At 39.1% G+C, this 18603-nt stretch overlaps 1 protein-coding gene across 1 annotated transcript in view; it reads right to left on the minus strand.

Moving 5' to 3' along the window:
• ADAMTS16 (ADAM metallopeptidase with thrombospondin type 1 motif 16) overlaps positions 1-17442 on the minus strand; it is a 96590-nt gene extending 79148 nt beyond the window's left edge. The window contains exon 1 of the mRNA XM_070411440.1: positions 17212-17442. Within this exon, the coding sequence (XP_070267541.1) occupies positions 17212-17385 (174 nt within the window). The 5' untranslated portion in view covers positions 17386-17442. The remainder of the gene's footprint in view (positions 1-17211) is intronic.
• Between the last annotated feature and the right edge of the window lie 1161 nt (positions 17443-18603).

Here is an 18603-nt window from a genome sequence, read left to right on the forward strand (position 1 = left end):
ATCACCCATCATCACAAACCAAAATCAGTCCAGTCTTCAAATTCAGTCATTTGCTCAGTCCAAATCTTGGTCACTAGTCACAAGACTTTTTCTATGCCTTTCCCACTTGCATGACTCAAACAAATTCATTCACTTTGTTGAATTCTACCTGGACCATGTGATCAGGCCAAAGACAACAAGTGGGACTTGGATGAAGTGCCAACACACATCGTTGCAGGATCAATGGCTGCACAGCTGAGCTGAGCACACCTGAGCCTTTAGACAATCAGGCTTTGAATAAATTTTATGGCAGGAGGAAGCAGAGTTGTAATTTTAGAGTACAATTAATCATTGCACTAGAATGATCCCTGGCTACTCCAAATAATTATTCAAGACTATTCTGGAATCTATGCTTTTCATCTGCTGTTTGATAAAGTGATTTTTGTCTTAAAACCTCATAACTGAAGCTTCAAGGGTGCAGCACAGTGAATGCTCATCTTTCATCACTTTTCCTTAAAATTTGAAGAGCTCTCATATTTTTGTTTGTCATATTAATTTAATTCACTTGAACATTAAATTATCAGCATTTCTTGCCTTACCCTATGATCTAATCTTAGTACTGACATAACTTATGATTAGAGCTTAGATAAATATGATCATTTGTGACTCCCAGTAGCATGCTTGGCTGAACAACAAACCTAGAGTGAAGGGTGACCCACTGTTTGAGGTAAATACTTCTCCCCACTTTATCATTTCTTTAGCATGTTGGGATCCAGGAGCACCACACTTCTTGCCCCTCACTGGTTCCTCTCCAAGGAGAAAATGCCTTATCTGCAAATTTGAACTCAAAACTGGGCATGAGTAGTATAGCCCTTTCCTCTCATGAACAATATCCTAGAGGAAGCTCAACTACTCAATGGATCTTGATCATAGGATAGGTTTAGCTGCCAGATGGGCAGCATAGGTGAGAAGCTGTCCCAGGTTGGTCACTTCCATGGACCTAGCACCTCCTGCAACTCAGTGTATAGGTCTAAATTGGAGCTCAGTTTTAGGAAAGCCACTCACCTGTATAAATATTCCACTTTCTCTAAACATGATTTAAAAATACATAGGTCTACCATCTAAGTTACTCTTTTTTTTTCTTCACATTTTATAATTAACTGAGAATACAGGATTTATGAAAAACAAAAAGGGAAAGAAAAATGTAAGAAAAAAGGAAGCTATGTATTGGACCATCTCAAAACCCAACATTCTTTTTTAGCTCTCAGGTGGTTTATTAATTAATAGACTAATTATTATGTATACTATCTATACTAATAAAAGGGTAATATGCTAATTAGACTGGGAGACCTTCTGGCAGACCTTCCAGACATCCTTCTGGACAAAGCTATGGTGGTGGGGCTGAGGCAGAGGTGGTTAGGGGAGATCAGGATGGCAGGGGAGGGTAGTTGGGGGTGATCAGGCCAGCAGGTAGAGTGGTTAAGGGTGATCAGTCAGGCAGGCAGGTGAGCGGTTAGGAGCCAGCTGTCCTGGATTGTGAGAGGGATGTCCGACTGCCGGGGATTGGGGATTGGGCCTAAACTGGCAGTTGGACATCCCCCGAGGGGTCCCAGATTGGAGAGGATGTAGGCCAAGCTGAGGGACACTCTCCCCTGCACGAATTTAGTGCACTAGGCCACTAGTCCTATATAATAAAATGCTAATATGCAAATCAACCAAACAGTGGTCACTATAATGTACACTGACCACCAGGGGGCAGATGCTTAACGCAGGAGCTGCCCCCTGATAGTCAGTGTGAAGCCCTGAGCTGGGCTCATGACTGGCATGCACAGTGGTGGTGTGGGAGCCTCTCCCACCTCTGCTGCAGTGCTAAGGGCCTAAGCCATCAGTTGGACATCCCCCAAGGGCTCCTGGATTGCGAGAGGGCACAGGCCGGGCTGAGGGAACCCCCCGAGTGCACAAATTTCATGCACCAGGCCTCTAGTTATGTATATAAATATGAGAGCGCCGAATCCTAACCACTAGACCACCAGGGACTGTGTATGTATATAAATATGAATAAAAATAACAGTTACTTTGTCTTGGGCACCATCTATGTGGCAGATAATGTGCCATGTGATTTGCTCTATATATTACTCCTATCCTAATAACAAACATGTAAACTGAGGATTAATATTCCCATTTAAAAGAAAGAAAACAATTCAATTAAAAAAAGGTCCAAAGATCTTAGTAGCCACCTCAACAGAAAGATATACAGATGGGAAATAAGTATATGAAAAGATGCTCCATATCACATGTCATCAGGAAAATGCAAATTAAAACAATGAGATACCACTACATACCTATTAGAATAGCCAAACTGACAACATCAAACGCTAGTAAGGATGTAAGTTACAGGAACTTTCATTCACTGTTGGTGAGAATCAAAACGGTGCAGCCACTTTAGAAGACAGTTCAGCTGTTTCTTACAAAAATTAAACAAACTCTTACTATAAGATCCAGCAATCACACTCCTTTGTATTTATACAAATGAGTTAAAATTTATATTCACACAAAAACCTTTGCACATGAATATTTATAGCAGCTTCATAATTGCCAAAACTTGGAAGCAACATAGATGCCCTTTAGTAAGTGAATAGATGAGTAAGCTGTGGCACATTCAGACAATGGAATATTATTCCGCGGTAAAGAAAAAGAGCTGTCAAACCATAAAAAGGCATGGAGTAAACTTAAATTAACGTTGCTAAATGAAGGAAACCAAAATGAAAAGGTTACATCCTCTATGATTTCACTATATGACATCTGGAAAAGGCAAAACTATGGAGATAGTGAAAAGAAAAGTGGCTACTAGAGGTTAATATGGAGAGAGGAATGACTAGACAGAGCACAGAGGATTTTTCGGGCAGGTCAAATACTTTGTGTGATATTATAATGATGGGTACATGTTATTATATATTTGTCTAAATCCATACAATGCACAACACCAAAAGTGAGCCCTAATGTAACCTATGGACTTTGGGTGATTATGATGTGTCAATGTAAGTTCATCAGTTGTAACAAATGTACCACTCTGGTGGGGAATGTTGATAATGGAGGAGGCTTTTTGTGTGGGGAGCAGGGTGTAAATGGTAAATATCTGTACCTTCTGCTCAATTTTTGTTTCATTAAAACTGCTCTAAAAAGTAAAGTCTATTTTGAAATAAAGACTACATTCCCTATGTTGTATAGGGAATGTACAGCTATACAGTGAGTAATATTGTAAAAACTATATATGGTGCCAGGTGGGCACTTGGGGGATCGCTTTGTAAAGTATATGATTATCTAACCACTAAGCTGTATGCCCAGAACCAATACAAAATAATACTGAATGTAAACTATAATAAAAAATTTAAATAAAAAAGAAACAACCCAGGATGACAAAGGACATCAGAAGTGGAGGAAAGGGGGGTTCAGCTTTAGATAGGTGGCCAGGGGCCTCACTAAGAAGGTGGCATTTCAGCAAAGCCCTAAATGAGATGAGCTGGCTGTGAAGACACCAGAGGGAGGCCCTGTGGCTCAGGATGTTTCTGCTGTGCCAGCCATTATTCCTGTTCCAGAAACACACGGACTCCCCATGGCCTCAAAGCCTTCACCCCCACTCTTTTGTTTCCTGTACACACCACCACCAGACCTCTACTGGCCTGGATCTTCCTCATTACTCAGTTTGGAGTGACAGTGTGAGGTATAGGGATTTGCTTGCCATCATGTTCTTAATGATGGAGCAGATGTTAGTCTCGGCCTTGTGGCACACGCTGCGGTGGTATAATGGCAAGCAGTGGCTCATAAAGCAAAATATATGGTTCAAATCCTGGATCTGCCTCTCTTCAGAGGGTGAACTCCTGTGTGTGTGTGTGTGTGTGTGTGTGTGTGTGTGTGTGTGTGTGTCCTGAGACCCAGTTCCTATATTTTCAAGCAGATGATACATCTACAGCTATTTCCTAGCATGGCTGTGAAGATTACATATACATATATATTTTTTAATGAGGGCAGCATATAGAAAGTTGCAAAAAAAAAAAAGAGGAGGTTGTGTGTGTACAAGACTCTGTGCAGGTTGAAAAGAAAAAAGACCAAAAGGCCAAAGGTAGTGAGAGAGTCACAACAGAGCTAGACAGCCACTACCAGTGTGTCATGGCAGAGAGAGTCACAGCAGAGTGGGACAGCCATTGACAGGTCCTCATGGGAGAGAGGTAAACCACAGTCATGACGTGGGCAGGCACACATGTTTCTCATTAGAGGCCATGGGACCCCAGGGTGTTGTCACCTGGATCTATAAGCCATTGCTGAAATTATCATGTTTTTTCCACACACACTCGATCCATCCCAGCGTGCAAGCCCATGGCACCCTTCCCTCTGGCAGTGGCAGGTTGCCAGCTTGAGGCGAATTCTGCTATGAACTCATCAAGCTGACACTTAGCTCATGAGTCAGCTGTTTTCTCTATTTAGTTATGCCACTGGGTATTTCTCTTCTCCAGTGCTCTTGGTGTTGATATCTAGTCTCTTTGGTGTTGTTATCTAGTGCTCTTGAAGCTGAAGGCTCCAGGAAGGTCACATCATATTCCTGTTAATCATATTAATATAATGGCATTCATTTATTGATCACCTACGATGTGCTTGCCTCTGTTCTAGGGGCTGAACACCCTATTATCAATGATCCTGAGAACAGATTTGCAAGGTAGGAAGTAACAGCTACATTTTTGTGGGAAAAAGAACAATCTAAATGTCCATCAACTGGTGAACAAATAAACAAAACGTGGTATAGTTTTACAATGGAATGTCATTCAGCAAGGAAGGCAAGGAAGTACTACTGAACATGGCTGAATCAAAAAACATCATGACAAGCAAAATAAGCCAGAGCAAAAGACCCTGTATTGTCTGATTTTGTTTCTACTACATGCCAAAGAAAAAGAGGCAAAACTATAGAGGCAGGAACCAGAACAGTTATTGTGAACTGGGACTGGGAGCAGAGAATACTACAGGTGGGCACGGAGTGGTGGGAGCGGTCTAAAGCTGGATTGAGGAGATGGCTGCACAATATCACTGAATTGTGCACATAAATTGGTGAGTTTCTGTTGTGTAAATTACACCTCACTAAAGCATTAAGACAATAAGATGGAGGCACCAGGAACAAGGGCTCACAACTAGGACAGGAGGCCAGACCTGCTGAGTTTTTATGGCCATTCCCTCCACACCTGGGTGCTTCCTAGGTGCACAGTGGGATGAAGTTCATTCGAAGATGTGTTCTTGGAAACAACAGCCTAACAAACAGTGCAGCACAGACTGCAAGGCCATTCAAAGGTCAGGTTTCTTGCAAAAGAAAACAGAGGCAAATAATGAAGCCAAGAGGGTGCCTAAAGCCCCAGGAGCATGAGAGCTGTCTGAGCTTCCTTCCTTGATTGCGTGGAAAATTGCAAGGCTGAGAAAAGTAATCTGTCCAGTTTCATTTTCACCAAAGCAACTCTAAAAGATGATTAAGATTTGAAATCAGTTCCTCTCCTCCTCCCACTGCCACCGAACTGGGCAGTCCAAAAGAAAAGGACGACACATATACTTTACCTATGGGTGTCCAGCTGTGGGTACACAGTAGGCACTCATGGATCTCCCTGAAGAAGGGCCCATAGATCACGGGTATTATTCATAGAGTCTGATAACCTTTGCATATCCAGCCATGATTCTCAAAACTTTCTGTCCACGAGAAGTAAGTGAACAGCTCATTGAAATTCATGCTCCTCCTACCTTCAATCCTCTGATGTTCTAATTCAGCAGCTCTGGGGTGGGAAGAGGGTTTGTGAAAACAGGTTTATTTAATAAGATTCACAAACCCACCACCAAGACACATCCAGGGCATGAGTTCTGAGGGCCAAGGCCCACACATCCTGTGCTTAACTGTCATCTTTCACTTCCTAGCCCAGAGCTCAGGAAGGACACACACAACCCCTCCATTTTTGTCAATGTCTTTCATATATTGGCTGGCTTTCTAGGACACAATGTGACTTGGTATAAAGTTTGTTACTACTAATCTTCCTCCTTTTCAAGCAATGAAGTGATGACTTTAGACATCAATATTTTCTGATGGTATATTAGTAAATATCAACAGCAGTACCAAGTACAACACTATCCATTAAGTTCACTGGAATAGACTTACTAGTAAAAGATAGCTAAATAATTGCTGTTGTACCATAAGGCCTGGGGATGGTCATTTATATCAACACTGTCTGTTCTACATGACCTCTGTTAGGCATGGAACATTCTAGGCAGCTCCTTTAAACATCCGTTACTCTGGATACCAAAGTTGACCATTCACAAATTCCAGCCTCAGTTATATATATGACTGCATATACTTTCATACACATGTCAGAGTATCTCAAGGGGATTATAAAAGTTATGATCAGTCCTATTCCCAGGCTGCCAGATCAAATCCTATAATCATTATACAATGTGGCAATGCATATTCAAAATGGTGTATTTTTGATTGCCTTCTTAATACGCTGTGCTGAAGAATCTATTAAGCAAATGCCATCTTTTTTTTTTTTTGTAGAAATAAAACATTGGCAAATGCTATGGCAAAATTAATCTATGAGAATGTAGAGATCTTCCAAACAGCACCGGCACAAGGGGAGAGCTCACTATTGGAAAGCTCTCTCGGGCAGGTCCATCACTTCCAGAGGGAAACAAAGGAAACAAAAGCAAAACAAATAATGAAAAGAACAGGCTAGGTTGGTTCCTTAGTGTGATTCACAGCTGGTTTGTCTAAACCTTCACAGGGCAGTCAGCTGTTACCTTTGCCCGCCAGTGAGGAAAGAATTCGATCCTCACTGTGGCTCAGAGAGAGCAACTCCTAATAAGCGTGGGCTCGGCTTCATCCTCCCCTTCTGTGGCCATAAAAATAGTGTGCAGCCCCATGAGGGGTAAACAGCCATCCTTCAAATACACTGTTCCATAACTGGATGCTAATGCTAATTTAGGCTCCTAATCCATTCAACCACAAAATATCCCAAAAGATAGATGAGGGATATTTATATGATCTCTTACATACTTTTTTTCACACACAAAATAAAAATAGAATATCCTAAAATCAGTTTTCTAGTCATTTCCAAGTGAGACATTCACTTCTCTTGGTCATCCAATGATGGCTAAGATCACAATGCTCTCTGAAGTTGCCTTTCTGCCAGTTCTCACATCCATTTCTGACTCAGCCATATGAAAGGGAGTAATGCTGTTGTAAACACTGTTGTCTTATCCATTAGGAAGGCACAGTGTCTGCTAGTGAGAATTAGGGTGAATTAGAGGGACCCGCCATTATTTCAATGGGAAATTTATATAGCCTTCCTTGATTAGTGTTGGATTAAAAATGTTTTTAAAAATGTTTTAAACATATGTTCTCTGTCTTGTCCTCTCTTTTTGGTCTTTTGTCACCAAATTTTATAATCATGTGAGTTGATAACCATTAGAGCTATAAACACAGAGCTATAAAAGCCCTCACCTACAAATTTTCTGGAGGAATCAGTTTTCTGAGTGAGGTGGTGCTCAATTATTGCACAGTTGTCCCCCTCGCAAGCATCAACGTGATTAAAAGCGCAGGTTTTGGACATTTTTTGTTTTTACTGACAAGATCCAATGTTGTCTAACCAATCAATTAGATTACAAGGATACACAAGGATACCAGATGGCGAATGACCCTGGAAGGAGACATGGGTGCTGTGTGGAAAGCTCATCATTTGTTCTGAGACCCAACAGATTTGCCTTGGAATCTGGATTCTGTCCCTTGTTAGATGGCAGCTTTTGGCAGGCTACATAATCTGTCTGATCCTCAGATTCCTTTTGTACATAATGGGAACAGAACCTCTTCTAGTATTGCTAATAGAATGCAATAGTAATGCATGCAATTAATTTGCTTACAAAAATGCCCAGCCTGGCATACAGTAAGTGCTCATTTTAATATCAATGTTCATCATTATTTATAATGGGTGTATTATCATATTTCTTAAAATCATTCAAATTGCATCACTAACACATACTTTAACATACATCATCCTATAATAAAGAAGCAGAATTCACCATATATGTTTGTTTTGTAACAACTAAACATGGACTAGATTGCAACTAAGTCTTTTCAAAATAATGACGCATTGAGTACATTAAGCATTGGAACAGTTTTGACTCCAATTACTTGAGTCCACTAAGCATTAGATCAGTTTTAGGTTAAGAATTTTTCCCCAAGGTTCTGGTTTAGGTGTTGAAGAAAAGCAATGGGTAGGTGAGATAAACAACCTTTGCGTAAAACCATCACAATCCTCCTCATTGTCTGGTTACAAAGAACAGAGGAACCACCATTTTCAAAGAACCACCATAACTGAAGCATGTCAAAGCCTTAAGGATGTGTTTACTTTTCTTATGACAGAAAAATATTATCACAGGCTACCTTTCTGGGCAAGAGTATAAATGTGTGCTGTGAGATTATTGACATAAAAAACAGTAGAAAGAATATGTGAATGGAAAGTGAATCAAAGCACTATAGGAATTTGGGAAGTTAACTCATCATAAAAGAAATTCTCCATACAGGATCCAACTAAAATGATGGCGATGACAACCAGACTCCCCTCATGCATCTTTGTCTCTATGTCTAGCCAAATATAAAAGAATAAATTACCTATTATGCTTACTCTACAACTTTATGCACATGTGCATTGTGTGTGCAACAGCCATGTCATGGCCACTGCATCGCATGTCAGAGCCTGAAGCTGGTCACACCTTTGACCAAGGGTAGATGAAAGGGCTGAAATCAGAGAAGCAAGTTGGTTGGGGTTGACTTTGAAACTAAGATCAAACAAAAGAGACATCTTGGAAGTTTCCAAATCGAATCCATTTTAAATTGCATGAGATGAGGGTGAAATCTAAACTGTGAATAATTGCCAAATGAGATGATTAACTTGCAAACTATAAAATAGAACATGATACAATGTCAACATGTAATTAATATGGTTGGCCTTCATAGTTGGGTAAGGATATTGGCTAGAATGGATGTTAACGCCTGATTACAGTGTATATAGTAATACTTTTATTATAGCATACATATACAATAAGATATGTAATTATTGGGTATATATGTAATCGAGGACTGCCATTCAACAATATAATTTTAAGTTATGGGTTCTTACAACATTTTTACATTTAAATTGCAATCTGTGAGACTGTCAAATTATTCTCACTAATTTACATCATATTTTAAGACATAAGTACACAGGTCATTTTAAACACTGTGTGTCCCCTTTACAAATAGGGACTCAGTCATCCAGGAGCAGTTGGCTATTCTGGTGAGGCTAAAAGCTGTATTTGCCTTCTTTCACTCACTAGTGCACATGTGTGACTCAGGCCTGAGTTGAAGCTTTGTTTGCTTAGTTTAAGTAAGGAGTGCATCCATTATTCTAAGTAAATGTAAAATTTTGCATGATCCAGTACGAATTTGGAACCCAATTTCAGAGAAAACACTTGTTTCCCATAAAGTCATTGCACTGAACAGTCTGGATTGCAGTCATTCTGAGACTTTAGACTTGTTCCCACCTCAAATACGTGGGTGTCAGTATTTCTTCAAAAAATTTAATAAACCAAGTGGGTCTAGTCTTTCTTCCGCTGGAGGAGGGTATGACACATGTATTATTATATCTTTTCAGAGATTTAATAACAAGAAACTTAAAAGTGGTGGGGGTTAGTGAGCTCAACTTTATTTAAATGTATAAACTCATAAACTACTCCTGAAAGACAACATATTGGATTATTAGAGGCAGAGGTAAGAAATTATGATTGCAAATAGAACCAAAAAAAGTTTTCAGGCAGTAAACATATAATTACAGTATGCATCAAAGCAATAGTCAAAATTAATAGTAATGATACTGAATAGTGAATAAAAGACTGCCTTATATTATAGACCTTCTTAAGGAACATTAATGACTTACGTTTCTATATATGGCACACTTACACGGCACAGCCCTTGCATATTGCAACATCTAATATTTAGTCTCCCAAGTCTTCTACACATACTTGTACATCTCAACCAGAAACAGAACTGTGATATAAAACATCCTAGCTTCTCTTTTGGCTTAATTATTCTTTAATACATCACTTTTTGTTTTATTACCTAATGATGACCTGCAAAGGGAATAGTCAAGACTCCCAATCTGCAGTTAGAGATAATCTATGCACATAAAAAAAGGTTTATAGCTCCTTTGGCTGCTGCAGGGGGAATACAAAGTCAAAATGTCAGCTGTTCTGGGCACTTCCCTCATTTATGGTACCTCACTAAGCACAAAATAATCTCCCAGGTGTTGGGAATAGAAAATTTTCTATCAACCACGTGGGCATAAGCAATAATTCTAAGAATTGCATAAACAATGCTCTTGCATTTTAAATTGCTTTCTCAAATGATATGTCTTTTTATCATCCTAAAGTGCTTTCAATAAATCACCTAAAAGTTTCTATTGTAACCAAAATATGGTCTAATCCTTTCCCCACCTCATCTGTGCGGCTTCTCTGAAGGTCAGTGTAACTCCATCTCTTGGTTCTTTAACTTTAGTTGAACTTGCTTGTATTACAACATGCACAGTTATTCTCTAATTAGATTTTAATCCAAATTACATAGTTTAATAATGGGGGTAGGAGGAAGAGAACAAATACTTGCTCAGCCCTTAGTATGCACCAAGCACTGTGCAAAGGGCTTTTAAAAATATATATCTATAGTCTCACTTAATCCTCATGCAACTATCTGAGGCCAGTGTTATTTACAAATTAAGAAAACTGGACTGCACATGAGCCACTTGGCTAGTGAGAGAAATTCAATTTGTCTGACTCTAAAGGCCATTTTTCCCCATTATATTTCCCATTTGCTTATTTTAAGAAGTCATTTTATTCTGTTTCTTGTTTGAATGTATATCCAGGCACCTTTTTTGCATAAAAAGAGTTCATGTATGTCTGTTCTTTTATTTATCAGGGTAACTACCACAGCCTTTAAATTTTAGGTGCTCCAAAATGCTTGTTGACTAAGTTGGTTCTGGATTTTGATAAAACAATTGCTTAATATGTTTATCTTAATATAATAAATATGTATTATTTTTCTTATTTTATAATAAGTGACATCTTTTTACCTCTGAAAGTTAACACAGAATAAATTTGCTTCATCACCTTTTGTGAAGGATTTGGGGTGGTAAGAATGCCATTTCTCAGAAATCTGAATGTGCAATAGACAACCCACCTTTGTCATAAGCTTGAGAATCAAGACATATGTCCAAGAAATGGGGACAATGTATCTGAGCACACACTAAGGTATAAAAGGCTAAGCAATGAACAAATGCCAGTTGCATCATAACCTCTCAATGCAACATTTGCTATTTAGAATTTTGTTTAGAGATTCTAGCTACCCTTTAAAGAAAATTGCTTATAGGGTTATGACTGGAAAAGTACTCACTTGCAGACGGCCTTTCCTGAGATCATGCTAATGTGAAGAGCACTTGGGCTATGTAAATATGCTCCCAAGGCCTCAACAGACTGGCTTGGGTCTGTGTGGTGGTTGCCTAGGAAACGTATGCTTTCCGAACACAACTTACACAGCACCATTTCTAGACATGGCTATTTACAATCACTGCACCCTCTGTCTGGATACAGGGATTCTCTCCAGCATTAATGAAACTAGAATTTGAAACTACAACCTTTTACCTATCCATCCATTCATTTATCCAATCATCCATTCATCCAACCCCTCTTCCTTCTACCATCCATTCAGTTACTTCCATGGGCAAGGAATATTGTTATGTGCTGGTGGTCGAAGGGATCATTCATCGAGGTTATGGTGCTGTCCTTAGGATGTTCAGTGTATGTTATAAGGGGTAAATACTGATCTAGTAACCAAAATAAGGATTAAATTCCTTTCAAGGAGAAAACCAAGGTGAGTCATGAATGTATTACATGGGAACCTACCCTGGCTTAGAAGAGAAATATGACTTCCAGGAGTAATTTTCCAATTGAGACCCTTAGCCAGTTGAAGAGGGGTGGGAATTGTGCTCCAGGCAGTGAGAACCGCATTTTCTAAGGCCCAGAGAGGGTGAGGAGCTCAGCCTTATTTGGAAAGAAATAAGTTGGTGCTGCTTCAATCTAGAGAGTTTTCCTCATTAGGCTGGAGTTATAGGTAAGGGCAAACCTCCAGGGCATAGTCAGCCATAATGAGGATGTAGGGGTTTACTCCGAGTAAAATGGGAGCATATTGAGAAGGATAATGACAAGATCAGAACTCTGTTTTTCAACCTTCACTGGGGCATCTCTCTGGTACCTTCTTTATATATTGACAGTGAATGCCATATTGGATACATCCATTTACTGTCAATTAACTATACCAATAGACTTCTTGTCTTCTCCCTATAAATTTCCTACCTTCTCCTTGTGAACTTCCCGTCTTCCCACAGTGAACTTCTTGTCTGATCCCTATAAACTTTCTGCCTGTTCCCTGTTTCCTGTGGATTTCCTTTTGGTTACTTGTAGACATCCTGTTGACCCCCTCTGGACTTCCTGTCTGCCCTGTGGACTTCCTGTCTTCTTCCTACGGACTTTTAATCATCTCCATTATACTTCCTATCTATAAGGAAAGTGGAACAAAACCATAAGTTTTATAATTAATTTTTTCTAATTTTTGTTTACAACTAATGGTAAGCTATTGGAAAAATATTTGGTCCTTTCAAGTATAAAAGTTTATCTTATAAAATGTTCCCTTGATCTATTTCTAGTGATTAATAAATTCATTTTTATAAATTTCAAATTTCTAACTATATTTTTCTTAATTAGCAGAAATTTATTGAATTATCAAGTATTTTCATTCAGTTCTCCACACTCACTTTTTATGTTTCCTAATATCCACAAATTTTGGTCATACTTTACCTAAAAACTTTACTTTTTCTATAACTCTCTCACATGTCTTCCCAGACTGACATATTTTCCACTGGGTTTACTATCACCAGCCTTTTCAGATAGTGACACTTTTCTTTTAAAATTCATATTATCTCTTCTGAAAATCTTCATGTTGATTCTTTCTTTGTACTCCCATTTTATTTTTCAAACTCATGAACATTTTTCAGCATCAGTTGAAATTTTGGCAATATTTCAGATAGTTTCCTAGGATTTATTGGGTGCTTTAGAGAAACTCTCAATGACTAAAGTTTCCAGAGAATCCCTGGGGTTTGTGGCTGGAAATAAAACCTTGTATAATTCAAACCAGGGTCCAAAGTAAGTCTCCAACCAAGTGAGGAAATTCTTAAAGAGACCTGAGAAATGTGGCATTTACAAGTATTCCAAAATTGTTAAAAACGTGAATGATTAGGAGAAGTGATATGTATTCTATGTATTAATGCCATAACAAACAATATGTTTTTTGCAAGAGGAACTAAAGTTCATTCAGATTTGTGCCAAGAACTTGATATTATTATGGAGTTGAACGGTACAATATTTAAGTTGAAAACTTACTACAGAAACTTAGCAATATATTTGAACTGCCAGCAGAGAATGAGGACACCTGAAGATAAATCTATGAAGATTATGCAATCTGAAGACAGAAAAAAATAATGTAGTAAAATAAATGGAGCTTCAGAGAAATGTTGGAAATATTAGCACACCAACATATGCATAATGGGAGTGCCAAAGAATAAACACAAAGACGCCTATATCAATAAATATCATAGTAAAAAATGCTGAAATACAAAGAGAAAATCTTGAAATAGCAACATAAAAACTATAGTGAGACAAACAGCTGACTTATAATTAGAAACAATGGGATCCAGAAGGCAGTAAGATGACATATCCAAAGTACTGGGAAAAAAACACCCCAAATACAACAACAATTCTGTCAACTAATACTCTCTATCGAGTAAATCAAAACCACAATGAGATACCACTTTATACCCCTAAGACAGCTATGATAAAAAAGATGGACTGCAAAAATCGGCCAAAATGGGCAGAAATTAGAATCCTTGTACATTGCTGGGGGAGATGCAAAATGGTACAGCTACTGTGAAGAGCAGTTTGGCACTTCCTCAAAATGTTCAACATAGAATTTCCATATGACCCAGTAATTATATCCTTAGGTATAAACCCAAGAGAAATGAAACATATATCTGCACAAAAACTTGTAAATAAATGTTCATAGCAGCGTTACTCACAACAGCCAAATATATTCCACATTGTTCCTCAAATCACTTATTAGAGGACTATAGCAATATGTTCCCAAACTCCATATCTGATGACCAGAGGAAAAACTATTTATCAGTTTGGAAATTGCTAATTGTAAACCAGTTTTTTAAGTTGAATGGTACAACATATTAAACTCTTATTTAAACAATATATATTCACTTAAGGTAATAAATAGTTCCATACTACAGATGAAATTAGAAGAATGGACTATTGGTTATTTCCCATCATCAGGGATCTCGTTTTCAAAGCGGTCTCCACTAGGATCTACAAAGGTGTGTTTAGCTCCAGCAAAGCAGATAAAAGAGAATTCTACTGACTCTAGACTCCCATAAGATGGCTGGGTCAACTAGAAACCCTGTTAAAATAAACAAACAAACAAATAAACACTTAACTGAGATCTACCTGGAACTTAATTAGAATCTGAAAGAACCAAGAACAACAACAATAACAAAAAAGACCCATCATCTAACTTAAAACACATGCTAGTTTTCTTTATATGTTAACAGATTTGGAAGATGAGGGCTGGGTAACCATCAATCAGAAAACGGATAACAGACTTGGCAGCCACACGAGGGACATTCCCATTCAACATTTTTATTTTTTTAAATCTGGCTAAAGAGAGAGGACTTCTTTATCCTCCCTTTTTCTCCTTAAATATGCCTTTGATTTGTCTTATCATATGGCAAAATCCCCTGAACCTCACACTCGAAAGTCTATTTGAGGTCATGTTTGTAATGGCCATCTACAGACAAAGTGTCAGTGAAGTCGGAATTAATGTATTTGGAAGATTAATGGTGAAATCATACAGATTTCTATTCTAGTGACCAAAATATTAAATTCCAGTGTTTATTATCCAGAAGAGGCTTTTTTCCTATTCTTTTTCAATTCTTTATCTTTCATGTAATTGCAATTTACAACTTTCACTGTTAACTCTCAATGAGTTCAAAGAGAGGCAGAAATCTCAACCTGCTGCCAGCTAAGGCGATTCATGGGATAGACTCCAGGCACAGCTCAGAGGTCCTGGGAGAGGCTGGTCTCACAGAGACCCTAGAGCCAATGAGCCTGCACCCCTGCTGGGTTATAGGGAACGCCTTGCCCAATCTCTGTAAAGGAATCCAATCATACTGAGCTCTAAAGGGCATGGCGCATCTCCCTACCACACAGATGGCTTCCATTTCTGATCTGAACCTTTGTTGAAGAAAGCCAAGGAACAGTTATCTTCCTTTAGTGCATTATGTGAAGAGGTTAGCCCAGTAATTATGATCTATTTTTCTTGGGAAAGCATGGAAGAAATCAGCCACACTCTCTTCATGCTTAACAAGTTTGCCAAATAACCACCACCTTATCCTTGGCCACTTCCTACTGTATCCATTCTCAAACCAGAAGCCTTTTACAAATGAAAGGGGACATGAGACCAACCCATACCAAATTCCCCTAAAAAGTAGAAGTTAATATTTTTTAAAAAAATATTAACAGGATTTAGCATCCACAAATATTCAGTATTTAAGAAGTTGGTTATGAATGCTCTTTCAGCACCCACTATTCACATACATGCACAAAATTCTTCTGATATATGGAGTCTGATTTCACCTTTTCAAGAAAGGAAAAGAAATTCAAGGCAGACTTAAATCACTTTCTAGATATGTAATAAATGTTCAAAAACCTGTTTGCCAAACCTTTAATATGGTCAAGACCTTAAGGCATTTGGACCACACATTTTCACTCTAAGTTATATCTCTGTGTGTGTCACTGATTAAATTATGCTAAAGAATCTAATAATATTTTCTTTCCTAAAAATATTAAGACATTTTAAGGAAAGTCAAAGACAAACCATTAATATTTCAGCTTAGGTCAGCCTGAAGATCAGTATCTTCTCAACTTGCCCAGATGACCCTCACTCTAGGAGTCCCAGTAAAGGGGACCACATGAAGCACCTAAATGATGCTTAATGTCTCATTCTGATATTAAGAAAATGGGGGATGCACCAATAGAATCATCAGTCTGATAAGATCAGCAATGCCCTGCCATGAATTCATCAACCCATTTGAAATGAACACCCAAGTTTGCAAGCATGTTATATATACTAATAAAAGGGTAATATGCTAATTAGATCAGGTCGACCAGCCATCTTCTGGACATCCAACTTTGTTCTGGACAAAGCCATGGTGGTGGGGGCCGAGGCAGAGGCAGTTAGGAGTGATCAGGCCGGCAGGGGAGGGCAGTTGGGGGTGAGATAAGGCCAGCAGGGGAGGGCAGTTGGGGGCGAGATCAGGCTGGCGGGGGGTGGGGGGGGGGCAGTTAGGAGTGATCAGGCAGGCAGAGGCAGTTAGGGGTGATCAGACTGACAGGGAAAGCAGTTAAGGGCAATCAGGCAGGCAGGCAGGTGAGTGGTTAGGAGCCAGCAGTCCCAGATTGTGAGAGGGATGTCCGATTGCCGGTTTAGGCCCGAGGCTGGGCTAAGGGAATCCTCCTCCCCCCACCCCCCCCCACACACATATTTCGTGCACCGGGCCACTAGTCCTCTTCAGAATGACAGTAGTGCTTTCAAGCAACTGATCAAATAATTGCCATGGCCAATCAGCTGAGTACTGCATTCTATTAAAAATTAGGACACTAATAATGGACCAGCCGTTAGAGTGCAACCATCTTCTAAAATGTCAGTGCCTTTAGAGGTGGCCATAAATTCGTAGGCACAGTTTTCAAGATGCAGTGCTTTCCCACAATTATTCTAGAACAGCAGAGGCAACAAAAGGCTAGACATGTGTGTGCTATTTTCAAATGGGCCAAAGAAGGCAGCATGACATATTTTAAACTGATTATTTGGCAATTTTCTCCAGCTTTTAAGATCAAAGAAGTCTTCACTGCAATAATAGAAAATCGAGCTCAAATATTTTAAGGGAAATGGGTCATCTTTCCTCTTTCACACATCACTGTTCCCACCATCTCATTGCAGGTAGCAAGAGCTATACTCACCAAACCTTTGCAGGTTGAAAGAGCCACTGAGGAATTTTTGTGGGATCGTAAGGAGCCTTGATAAAAACAGAAATCCTCAGGTGGGAAAGCCTGCACTGACTTAATGCCGCCCTTTCCCAGTGTCTGTACAATGAATCCAGGAGCCACCAGATGGCTGGATGTCTTCAATTCCATGTGGAAGTCGTGCCTGGAGCCTTTCAGCCGCAGGTGAAGAGAGTCCACTCCAGGCTGGGCCAGTGCCCTTTTCCTCCTCTGAGGGTGTGTGATTTCATGGGACACGTAGTTGCCACTGTAGTCAACCTCATAGGGAGACACCAGGTCATATTCTGAAAGTAGAAGAGTAATTTCAGAATTCTCAAAAAGAATACATTTGACCCAGTGATCCCACTTCTAGGAATATACCCCAAGAAGCTAGAAACACCAATCAGAAAGGATATATGCACCCCTATGTTCATAGCAGCACAATTCACCATAGCTAAGATTTGGAAACAGCCTAAGTGCCCATCAGCAGATGAGTGGATTAAAAAACTGTGGTACATCTACACAATGGAATACTACACTGCGGTAAAAAAAGAAGGAATTCTTGCCATTTGCAACAGCATGGATGGAACTGGAGAGCATTATGCTAAGTGAAATAAGCCAGTCAGAGAAAGATAAATACAACATGATCTCACTCATTTGTGGAATATAGAGAACTACATAGACTGATGAACAGGGACAGATCCAGAGACAGAGAAGCAGCGATCAGACTGTCAATCCCCAGAGGGAAACTAGGGGAGGGTGTGGGTAAGGGGGAGAGATCAACCAAAGGACTTGTATGCATACATATAAGCCAAACCAATGGACACAGACAACAGGGGGATGAGAGCATGAGTGTGTGTGTGTGGGGTTGGGGGTTAATGGGGGGATGAGGACATATTTGTAATACCTTAACCAATAAAGAAATTAAAGATAAAAAAAGAAATAGCTAACAACAACAAAAAAAACAGAATACAAAAGCTTTCAAATGTAACCTATTACCAGATGACACATTCACTCAGTACAAAATGATGGAGGAATTTTCAATATCAACCCATCCACAAGTCCAAACTGTACAATGCACAAAAATCAGAGATGAGGGAAAACTTTAAAAGTGGCCTTTCAAAGGGAAGTCACGCTGTTCCTATAACCAATCCAGCAAATTCTGTAACACTTCAAAGGGAAAACAGATGGTAGGCTGAGTAAAACTAAAAAATTGACTTTGATAATTATATTTAATAATTTTACTATAATTTTTATAGCAGTAAACATTTCTTTAGTCATATATTTCAGTCTTTTACAAACATCTTCATTGTGCTAAGAAATTTTGCCTTAATCATGTTGTCAAGTTTTCAGACAACAGTTAAAAAGACA

The sequence above is a fragment of the Myotis yumanensis genome, unplaced genomic scaffold (assembly GCF_028538775.1).
Source record: "Myotis yumanensis isolate MYYU_CA2020_CCGP unplaced genomic scaffold, mMyoYum1.0.hap1 SCAF_4, whole genome shotgun sequence".
Classification (NCBI taxonomy): Eukaryota; Metazoa; Chordata; class Mammalia; order Chiroptera; family Vespertilionidae; genus Myotis; species Myotis yumanensis.